The sequence below is a fragment of the Propithecus coquereli genome, unplaced genomic scaffold, assembly GCF_000956105.1.
Source record: "Propithecus coquereli isolate 6110/MARCELLA unplaced genomic scaffold, Pcoq_1.0 Scaffold68, whole genome shotgun sequence".
Classification (NCBI taxonomy): domain Eukaryota; kingdom Metazoa; phylum Chordata; class Mammalia; order Primates; family Indriidae; genus Propithecus; species Propithecus coquereli.
Window position 1 is genome coordinate 1,411,342 of NW_012152840.1, and position 11,489 is coordinate 1,422,830.

The 11,489-nt window shown below is 42.1% G+C and overlaps 1 protein-coding gene across 1 annotated transcript; it reads left to right on the forward strand.

The window, feature by feature from the left end:
* The first annotated feature begins 1,117 nt into the window (after window positions 1–1,117).
* On the forward strand, window positions 1,118–11,137 carry HEY2 (hes-related family bHLH transcription factor with YRPW motif 2). Its single transcript, XM_012660811.1, has 5 exons — window positions 1,118–1,397; window positions 3,360–3,438; window positions 3,564–3,647; window positions 6,170–6,251; window positions 10,316–11,137. The coding sequence occupies exons 1-5, from the start codon at window positions 1,315–1,317 to the stop codon at window positions 10,999–11,001; spliced, it is 1,014 nt and encodes a 337-aa protein (XP_012516265.1). The 5' UTR covers window positions 1,118–1,314; the 3' UTR covers window positions 11,002–11,137.
* The last annotated feature ends 352 nt before the right edge of the window (window positions 11,138–11,489 follow it).

Here is an 11,489-nt window from a genome sequence, read left to right on the forward strand (position 1 = left end):
CCACAGAATGTGGAGAGAAAGAGCAGCTTGAGAAGACGTTTTGAAAGCACAGCTAGAGTTGCACACTACCCAAGTTGACCAACGCACCAAGAACTGTTAGACACGAATTAGCACTTTAGAAAACAAATTCCATTTCCAAGCGCGAATCTTCACGCCCTGGATTCTAATTCACTCTACAGCTGCGACTGCACACACCAGGGGGACGGGAGGGAGAACTGAGGCAATTATCTGGATAATCCAAGCCCGAAAAACTCGAACTTGAAAGCCTGCTAACATTGTGTCCTGAAATCCCCGCATCATTGCTCTGGTCCTTCCTGCCATCCGAGTAGACACATCTCCTGCCCGCGGTCTACTCAGCGGGGTCTCCTGTCCACAGTTCTGTGGCCGAAGACCAAATGGAAGTAACTGATGGACACAAATTGGAAATCGTATCGTGGCCAACCTCTCGGACCCTCCGACCGCCAGCGGTTAAGTACCTGGTCGGGGAAACTCACGTCCTTATCTGTCCATAGCCCAGAGGCCGCGGATGTAGCCTCGGGAGTTGTCAGAGAGAAAAGCAACTTTGATTTAAGGTTTTCAAAAGCCCCAGAGGGCAAATGGGATCGCCCGGGTCAGCCGGTCAGCAGTTTTGGTCCAGACAAGGGACAGCTGAATGGGGCGTTTCGGACGAGCCACGGCGCCTCGCGACGTCACACACGCTCGCTCACACTCAGCCACGCGCTCGGGGTTACTCTTTACACACAGGACTGAAACTTCTCAGCGAGACCGCGGCGCGCGGAGGAGGGCGGACAGCCCGGGTCCAGGGCCCGCCCCTCGCCGGCCCGCCCCGCCGCGCCCGCGCTCGAGTCCGCGTGCTTCCCAAGCCAGAGGGTGCGAGCCCGCGCTCTCGCTCGCGTGGTCTCTCCCGCCCGCGCGCAGCTCCCGGGTCGCAGGTCCGCGGCCGCGTTCCCACGCCTCGGCCAGAGCCTCGCCGCCGGCATTGGCGAGCGCAGCCCCGCCCCCTCGCCCCAGCCAATCGCGAGCCACGCCGACCACTGAGGAGGCGGGGTCCGGCGGGAGGCCGGGGCCCGCGCGCGGGGGGCGGGAGAGGGGGCCCAGCCTGCGCGGAGGGGCGTGGCCGGCGCCGGCTCTTGCGGCCGAGCAGGGTTGCGGCGTGGGAAAGAGCCGCGAGGAGCAGACCGCGCCGCCGCCGGAGCCGCGCCTGCCAAGGCCTGGGAGGGAGGGAGGGAAGGAGGAGGCCGGCGGGGAGGGTGCTGCGCCCCGCGCGGCGTCCTTGGTTTCGGCCCGGCTGCGCCCCGCGCCGGCTTGGCCGCGATGAAGCGCCCTTGCGAGGAGACGACCTCCGAGAGCGACATGGACGAGACCATCGACGTGGGGAGCGAGAACAATTACTCGGGGTGAGCGCGGGCTTGGCGGGAGCTGCCCGGAGCCCGAGGGCGCTGGGGAGCTTTGTGCAGAAGCGGCTCTTTGGAGGTCCCGAGGCTCTCTGCGCAGCAAGCAGACGAGAGGAAAGTTTGCCCGAGAAACTTTTGAGTGGTGGGCGCTTGCAGAGCGCGAGTGGGGTGGGGCGAGGGATGTCGCTTTTCACTACAGGGGTTGGGCGGAGAGGATGGAGACGCGACTGAAAGGGAGAATGCAGGAGTTGGCGAAGGAGGGTCCCCGGCTGTCAGCGTGGGGCGCGTGGACAGGCACGTCCGGGCGGCGGGCGACGCCCCCACCACTGAAACCGTATTTGGGGGCACTTTCAAAATAGGTCAGGAGAAAAGAAGAACAATTTGATGTTTAATGTTTAGGGAGGCTAAAATCACGACTCGCCGTTTGGAGAAATTAAAGCGGTCTGCGATGTCAAGGCTAAGTAGGTCGAGCTTTGCAGGGTGACCGTGTGTGACTGGGCAGACGCGCCAGGGAGTGACTGATAGAAGGATCGGAAAGGGCGTCATTTCTTTGACGGCTTGTTCTCAAGTCTGGAAAAGATCTGCGTTGTGATCACAGAAGCCAAGACCTCCACTTTCCTGTGACGGAAGGAGATTACCGAGGCATTTTAGAGCCCAGGCGGGTCAAATGATAATTGATCCTAATTGTCATCCCGAGAAGCGCCTAAATTATTTATCTGCAGCTGTCACTCAAACAGGGAAATTTTCCCTACCATTGGAAAACAGTTTTTCTTTCATATTGTTATTCCAACACGCACAAACCAAGGCCTGAAATCAGCAAGAGCAAAGATACGGGAAACGTTGTTTGCAACGTTTCAAATATTATTAAATTATTAAAGTGTTGTGTCGTCTTAAAAAAATGAGGTATGAAAAAACGGAAGATGTCACGTGAAAGGTGAAACCAGTAGAGAAGGTGTGAGAATGAGGGGGACAGTTAATTCAGAAATAAGATCCAGAAATGAGAAGGTGAGGTAATAACAACCTGGTGTGTGCAACATTTCTAAAGTGAAAAAGAACAAATAACAAGAACTTGGGGAATTTGAGAACATAAAGAAGCAAACTATCCATGAATTGTGAAGAGAAACAGACATAAACTAGAAAGCATTGTAAAATTTATGTGACCAAGTAATACTTTGATTGAACTTTGACTATAAAAATATCTTTTCATTAGTAAACTTAAGGTGGATTGCAGCTTCTAGAAATTTAAGCTTAGATTGAAGGCTGTGAGATACCTTCAGTTTCATTTTCAAAGTAAAACATTCAATTAGTAGTAAACCTAATTTTAATTTCCCTATCAGAGGCATATTTAATTTAGAGCACACTTTTGGAACATTACTATACAAAACATCAAATTCGTCAGTTTTTTCTGTAGTAAGATATGACTAATTGAAGTTTTGAAAGAATAAGATAACTTCTGTTTATTTTTAAGATTGCACCTAGGGACAACACTTTGACATGTGATGACTTTGTATCTGTTTGATAAGGTGCTTAACACTTACTTTATTTTAAAAAGTGATAATACTTTGTTCAGTATGCCTGTGAGGAGGGAGGAGGGATGCTATTGGAGGACATTAGTTAACTTTACAATATATATGAGTGGAATTAGGAAATACTAAAATCTAATTTCTCACCCTAACTGTCCATGATTATTTCACTGGGAAACTTAAGTAAAAGTTCAGGGATATTTTTGCCAATGGATTTAGCATCTGGATTACTCGTTTAAAAACTTTTTTATAAGGTATAATTCCTACCTGAAAAGAGACAGGCTGGAAGCAAAGTCTGTTAAGAGTGAAACAAGAACTAAGAATAAAATAACACAGACATGAGCTGTGGAATCACTCTGAATATTTAATGGTGCCACGAAGTATGCAGAAGTAACTATTGTTATGTTAATGAAGTACCTGACATACTCGTCCTATTTCATAGGCAAAGTACTAGCTCTGTGATTAGATCGAATTCTCCAACAACAACATCTCAGATTATGGCAAGAAAGAAAAGGAGAGGGGTATGTGATTTTTTTTCCTCTTTATTTCATGTAACCCAGCCTAATGTGGAACAGTTGTATTTTTCCATTTGAGTAATTTTATCATTTATGTATTCATAAACTTTTGTTTGCTTTCTTTGGGATAGATTATAGAGAAAAGGCGTCGGGATCGGATAAATAACAGTTTATCTGAGTTAAGACGACTGGTACCCACTGCTTTTGAAAAACAAGTAAGCTACTCCCACCTGGACCCCCCCCAAAAAAGCTCAAACAATCTGATTCTCTCATCTGGGAATGTGGGTTGTTGCTAAAGCTCATTAAAATAATGGTGTACGTACCCTGATCTGGCACAGAGCAGCTATTTCAATAAAATGCTTTGTTGTGGCAAAACTATTAAAAACATAATCCATCACGAAGTTGAAAAACATTTCCATTCTTTAGCTTACTTTCCCCTTAAGGATAACAGTGTTCATGCTTTCTCTGTTCTTTCTATGAATACCAGTAGTGGTTTTGTTTAAAACTGTGCTACATATAGTATTCTTCAAAAGAAATATGTGAAATATCATTTTTTTCTCAAACTGTTAAAAAAAGTAATCTTTTTAATTAGAAAATAACCAAAGCCCAGGAAGTAACATCTCCAGCTCTATTTCCTAAATAACAATACTAATAAAATTTATTTACCAAGCCACTTGCTTTCATTTTTAATCCCTGGGTTAATAGAATGCTTGATTTGGGGCATCTTTTTGGAAATTTGGCAAAAATCAAATTAGTCATAAATGTCCCTTTACATAGTGCAAGTATTCCTTTATAGAAAAAAAAAAAAAACAAAGATTTTGCACACTCAGAGAAATAGAAAGCCAAATGTTTAAATCTTCCTTTGTGGTTTTAGAAAATTTGTGTTTCTTCTCCTGCCGCAATGGCTGATGGCACAGATTTCTAAGAGCATCTTTCAAAGGCTATGGCAGCATGTCCTTGTTGAAAATATTTTCAATTTAATTCAAATATTGCATACGACAGCAGTTGTTTGTTTATTCCATTTTGTTGTTTACTTCATGAATCCATAAACATTATAAAACAAGTCTACAAAGCCCTTGGAAATTATCCAGAAACTGCAGTTCCAGTTATTCGTCACTTTCACTGAAACTACTCATGCATCTTCATGGAGAAGTTGAATACCGACAAAAGTACAAGTGTAATGTGCTATTGACTGTACATTTTTAAGACAAAAAAGACACCCAGTCTACATGCCGAGACTGTCTTTGATACACTAAATAGAATGTGCAAATTGTAGTTTTGATTAGTAGCATTTTCAAGGACAATAGCTGCAAATGAAAATGCCAGTAATCAATGACGTTTTTAAAATTTGGAGACTGAAATGTCTACAGTTAGGAGGAGCAGTCAGTGGGGATTTTTTTCTTGGTTTGTTAGATTTTTTTTCTTAAATGTTGACTTAAAACAAACCTTAAAAGCAAACCTCAGTTGTTTGGCAGTTAGTTACCATAAACACGAGCTTTCCCATTTTCAGAGCTTGGCTACCAACCATAGCGAGCTGGCTCTGGCACAATACAATTAGAAGAATGTTCTTTAGGGCAGTTAAATAACTCTAGCACTCTCATTATGTCCTGGGTGCTAATAATTTTCACAACAAGTAAAGTATAGGAACCTGAAATAAGCTTTAGTATCCTTTTCAAAAAAAAATTGGTATAATTATTTGCCTCTTCCAGGAAATTAGAAGCCACCCATAGACCCCTGAGGCAGATAGAGATGGCTCATTTTTATTTCAATTGGTTTCCAGAGGTTGTGGTATTTTAAAAAGGAAAAGGGGGAAAATAAAAATATATTTCCAAGATAATTTTATTAAGAACTATTTTTAAAGTTTCAAAAATTCTTAAGCATTTATTATGCTTCCTAGGTAAATAGTAAATTATTCTTGTTTATGATCTTGGAATTCACAGTGACACCTGCTGGTAGTTATGTAAGGAAAAAAACCCTTAAAAGTCTTCCTTTTTTAATTTTTGGATCTGTTTACCCGTGGTCTAGTATGAAATATCTTTAAGGATTTATTAGAATTTTCTATATTTGAAAAATCTACTTTTAACAATAATTTGCTAAAATCCTATCTTCTTATCGTCCAGAGTTATACAACTATTCAATTCATCTAGACTTCAGCATTATATAAGATTATTGGATATGCCATACTAAAATATATTATTAATCAAGATAGAGATTGAATGCAAATTTGAGATTTTTGCAATTGAAATGGTTTTGATGGAGTGAACTTAGAAATATAATTATTCTGATGATAAACTATTTATTTTGCCTTCTTTTTAGCCTTTAAAATTTAAAACGACAAATATGTGTCATTAGGTATGACAGAGTAATTAGTGCTTTGATGTAAAATTTGGAAAGAATTCATATTTTTCTGTAGAAAAATTAAACTTAGACTTTTCCAATGAGAGGGAAAATTGAAATAATAATGCTAAATTCAACATATAATGTTCCAGATTAACTATTTATTTTGCCTTCTTTTTAGCCTTTAAAATTTAAAACGACAAATATGTGTCATTAGGTATGACAGAGTAATTAGTGCTTTGATGTAAAATTTGGAAAGAATTCATATTTTTCTGTAGAAAAATTAAACTTAGACTTTTCCAGTGAGAGGGAAAATTGAAATAATAATGCTAAATTCAACATATAATGTTCCAGATTAGTTTTTGTAGGACTGATGAGACTTTATAATTTGTTTACGAAGGGATCTGCGAAGTTAGAAAAAGCTGAAATATTGCAAATGACAGTGGATCATTTGAAGATGCTTCAGGCAACAGGGGGTAAAGGTAAGTAGGTGACTTCATTTTTTCCCCCTTTCTACCTTTCTCTTTTCATTTTTTCCCCCTAATGTTGTAGGGAAGTCATAGTTGAACAGTTCTTTAACAAGCTGAGATAGGCGGTCCCAGATTAAAGCTGTGGAAATCAATGCTAATGGCAGGATTGAACTCGTGGGAAAGAACTTTTGGAACAAAAGAAGCACTTGACCCTGGGCTTGTGTTTGCTTTCATAATACTGTGGGAGTAAGGCTTCATTCACAGCAGCCTGGTCAGAGATTTGTTTGGGACTTAAGAAGGGCATGCTGGAATCCATACAAAAAGAAAAAACAAACACACAAACATCCAAACATAAGCAAGAGGTTAGAGGCAATCCTTTTTTCTTCTTTATTTTCTCTCTCTCTATTTTTCTCTCTTTCTCTTCCTCTGCTGCTGCTTCTTCCTCTTCCTCCTCCTCTTCTTTCTCCTCTTCTCCTCCTCTTCCTCCTTCTTCATTGGATCAAGGCTAGGACTCAAAATCATTTAGCTGTTCGAAAGAAAGCAAGTCTAGAGTTATTTTCATTATTGTTTTCAGGTTTTGGTTGGTCTTGGATTTAGAGTAAACAGAACATTAGAAGTTCAGGTAGTAAATCTCTGTACTAGAAACCATTCATGGAGCAGAGTTGTTCCTGGGGAGAGCAGACAGGAGCAGGCACTCTGGGTCCAGTGCCCTAAAGAGATATCCTCTGTACTGGATGGTGAGTTAGGGGGGAATTGTGTCAGGGGGCTGAGAGAGGGACCCTCATCTCATGCTAAAAATAGACTTGAGATCCTAAAAGCTCTAATTTCATTATCCCACTTGTGCATACATCACGCAGACTTGATTTTGCCCTTTTGTATCTTTATCACCCTTCAAAGAAGCCTTTGATATTCATCTTAGTGAAGGGTATTATTCAGTATATTTAACAACTGAATAAGGAGGGGGTATCACAAGGAGTTAAGTGCTGCTACTAAATCCTGGAAGCCTCTCTGTGCCCAGCATTAACCTTACTACATAGTATATGGGTCCCAGGTCAGGGCAGAGACAAGGCATTGGAGGGAAGTAGCTATTTACCAATTGGTTTAGGAGTATTTCAGTATTTAACTCCTATATGCCCACAATGCTTAGGACTTGTAGAAAACCAGCCCTGATCGTAACCATCTTTTATTTGTGTCAGGTGGTAGCGGTAGTGCTGGTGGTGGGGGGGGGAGTGATCATTGTACAAAGAAGCCGACATTGTGTGACTTATCCCAGGTTGCACCATGTTAAGAAACTGTCCTGAATGAGTAAAGAGCGACATAAGATGCAAACATTCTTATGTAACAGAGAATAAAATTGGATTAAATCATAGAAGCCAGTGATCCAGCCCAGCTTGGCCACTCACTGCCTTGCCTTTGCCCTAAAACAGAAGTACTTTGCTGTACTTTGAGGCCTACACTAGCCGGTTGAGCTCCAAAGTCCTGTCCAGCCCCATAATTCTGTCCCTACAACTGCTACCTCAGGATGTTAGGATTCTGATTAAATTAGTAATGAGGCAAGAAGAATTGCCCTACCTCCCTTGGCATTGTTAGCCACAAGGCTAAGTATTCTTAACAGGGTTTCAAATATTTGGCATGAGCTGTATTTCTAAAGAGGAATATTGTTCTTAGGCTTTCTTATAAAAGCTGAGTTCCATCTCGGTTGCTATTCTTGGCTACCTGAACAGTCTTAAAATTTGTCCCAGAATAGTTTGTGAACAGACATTTCCAAGCAGGCTCCATACAAGTCGCCTGACTGCCAGATCATTAAGGAGGTCATTGCATAGGAGAATGTGTGGCCTTGAAAAAGGGGGCTGGCAGTTTGGATTCACATTGTCAAAGACTCCCAACTGCCTCAAAGTGCAGTGGTGAAGGGCATGGACTGTGTTGCCTGATTTCAAATCCTGGCTTTGTTGTTTATTAGCTGTGTGACCTTGGGTAAATTACTAAGCCTCTCTGAGCCCCAGTTACACCATCTGTAGAATTAGGACAATGATAGTGTCCACCTCACAAGGTTGTTAGGAGTTAATTCACTTAAAGCCCATAGAATAGTGCTGGCACAGAGAAAGTAGTGTAGACGTGTGTGTGCTATTGTTGGCCCAAGATCCATTCACAGGAGACAGCTACTCATCATCATTTCTCTCTGCATTTAACAATAGGCTAGGAATTACAAAATGTATATTTCTTAGGATGCAACAGAGAACTCAGCAATATCCAACAACATAGCTGGCAAACCATAAATTTCACTTACTTCATGGCCACTAATGAAAATTCTTGGAAGCTCCTGGGGTTCCCATTCTACTGATTCATTCTTTACATCTGTCTTGGTATGACAATAGTTTCTAGAGAGGTTTTAGTAAAGTAACCTAAATTTCTAAATCCCTATGGATTTCTGGACTCTGTCTACTCTAATCATTACCTCTTTCCATCTCTCATGGAAGTCAGAAGGCTGTAAAGCCCTACAGAGAACCCTGAGCGCTGAACTATGAAATCTTTCCATGGAGGGTTCTTCTTCAGGCATAGCTTTTCCTCCTAATCCAAGGGGCTCTGTTTGCTAACTATGCCAAAGTGCTGGGATGATAAATATTTTTGTTGCTTTCCCATTTTAAGATATTCTCTTATATCAGCTTTGTTTTGTTGTTGTTTCTGTCTTAATGGTGTGTATATTTGCCAGAAATATCTCTTTAGACTTCCAAATTTCTGTTAGAATTCTAGTTTTAGGACTTTGAGTATATGTGACTACTATTTTCCAAAGCACTTTGATTATAGATTAAGATAGCCTAATTTTTAATAGATGATAAATGAAACAGGTAATACTTTATCAGCAAAAACATAAAAAGATAATGTAGTAAATGCTATAGATAAAAATAACCTTGTTTGAATGTGATATTTCTTATTCATGTATATATATCCCAAAAGTGAATAGACTAAACTTTCAGTTTGAAAATTACTTTTTAAAAAGTTGCAAATATAAAAGAATCTGAAAAGGATATGTTTGTATATACCAGAGTTCACTCATTCAAAGTGGGTGACATTTCCCCAAATGCCTGATTATCATTGTGCTCTAAATTGGAACTATAATAATCAGAAATTACCATTTTTCTCTTCTAATATATTATCTCTGGATAAAAAGAGAATCTAATAAATGTGACTGAGTTTCAGCCATTTTTATGGTAGTAACCATAGATTGGGGGTGTGTGCATACACACACAATTGATATACATTTTTTCTTGGGTGGGTGCCAGAAAAAGTAAGCCAACCAATGAAGGAGATACATATTTGAAGTTCAGAAAAACTAGGAGTTATAGTACAATAAATTTATATCAGTAAAGCAGCCTTATATTCCTGACAGAAAAATAAGATCTTCAAATTAGTAACCAAATTAAATAAAAAACTCATTTTGTTTTCATTAAACCTTTTTTAGTAGTTATCACAAGATGTTTTCACTTTGTTGATAAAAAAACATTGTGAGTCAAGAAGCATTTATGCATTTATTGAGAGTCTAGCACATTTCTAAAGAAAGTCCTCACGCTGCTAAGATGCACTTGGCCGCTCTGTTAAAATGCCAAGAGGGTAAGGATGTTTCAGATAAGCCCTTTAATCTCCAACTCCTGTGACAGAGACAGAGAGACTGGAGCTCTGTAACTCTGTGAAAACGTTTCCTGGGGAATTTCACTATCCCACAATACAAAAGGAGGGACCCATTTTTTTCTCTGGAAGTGCTTGACACTTGAACGTTGTTAATTTCCCCCCACTGTGACATTTAGTTGCAAGAACAACTGTAGCAAACTGCATTGCCAGAGTTGTCACACATATGAGTTGCAAAGTACGCTTTTTTAACTTCAGCAAAAAAATTAAAACCATAAACAGCAGACAATATTTTCAGAAAGGATTATCGACTTCAGTCTTCTGAAGGACAGAGTGGAACATCAGTGAGTTTTTATTCTTCATAACTGTATCGTTTTCTCTCCCTGCCCCACCCCTGCCTCTCCATCTTGCTCCTTTCCCCGCCCCCCGCTTTGCTCAACCCCCGCTTCTAGGCTACTTTGATGCACATGCTCTTGCCATGGACTTCATGAGCATTGGATTCCGAGAGTGCTTAACTGAAGTGGCGAGGTACCTGAGTTCCGTGGAAGGCCTGGACTCCTCCGATCCACTGAGGGTGCGACTGGTTTCTCATCTCAGCACGTGTGCTTCCCAGCGGGAGGCGGCGGCAATGACGTCCTCCATGGCCCACCACCATCACCCCCTCCATCCACATCACTGGGCGGCGGCCTTCCACCATCTGCCCGCAGCCTTGCTCCAACCCAATGGACTCCACACCTCGGAGTCAACCCCTTGTCGCCTCTCCACGACTTCAGAAGTGCCTCCTGCCCATGGCTCTGCGCTCCTCACGGCCACGTTTGCCCACGCAGATTCTGCCCTCCGAATGCCATCCACGGGCAGTGTTGCCCCTTGCGTGCCACCTCTCTCCACCTCTCTCTTGTCCCTCTCTGCCACCGTCCATGCTGCAGCCGCAGCAGCCACCGCAGCCGCACACAGCTTCCCTCTGTCCTTCGCAGGAGCGTTCCCCATGCTCCCCCCCAACGCAGCTGCAGCAGTGGCAGCAGCAACAGCCATCAGCCCGCCCTTATCGGTATCAGCCACGTCCAGTCCTCAGCAGACAAGCGGTGGAACAAACAGTAAACCTTACCGACCCTGGGGGACAGAAGTTGGAGCTTTTTAAATTTTCCTTGAACTTCTTGCAATATTAACTGAATGCCCTTCATTTCAGAGTCAGCTTAAAACCTCTGCACCCTGAAGGTAGCCATACAGATGCCTACAGATCCACAAAGGAACAATAAAGTTATTTGAGACACAAACCTCACGAGTGGAAATGTGGTATTATCTTTTTGTTTTGTTTCGTTTTTTTGTTTAAGGCAGCTCGGTAACTGACATCAGCAACTTTTGAAAACTTCACACTCATTTCCATGTAGAAGTTTCCGGGAAAGTGTATGGACTTTACCATCCAGCAGTGCATCAGTATGTCTGAACTGGGCAAGAAAAATGCCCTGACTGAGTTCTCTTGAAACTAGATGGGGAAAAAAAAAATTCATGTTTCATAAGTGCCTGAGCTAGGAAACTTTTCTTCTGAACATATAACATTGCACAAGTAAAGAAGAGCGTGGAAGTCAGGTTAAGAAAGGAAAGGGAAAGAAGTCTTGCAATAGGCCG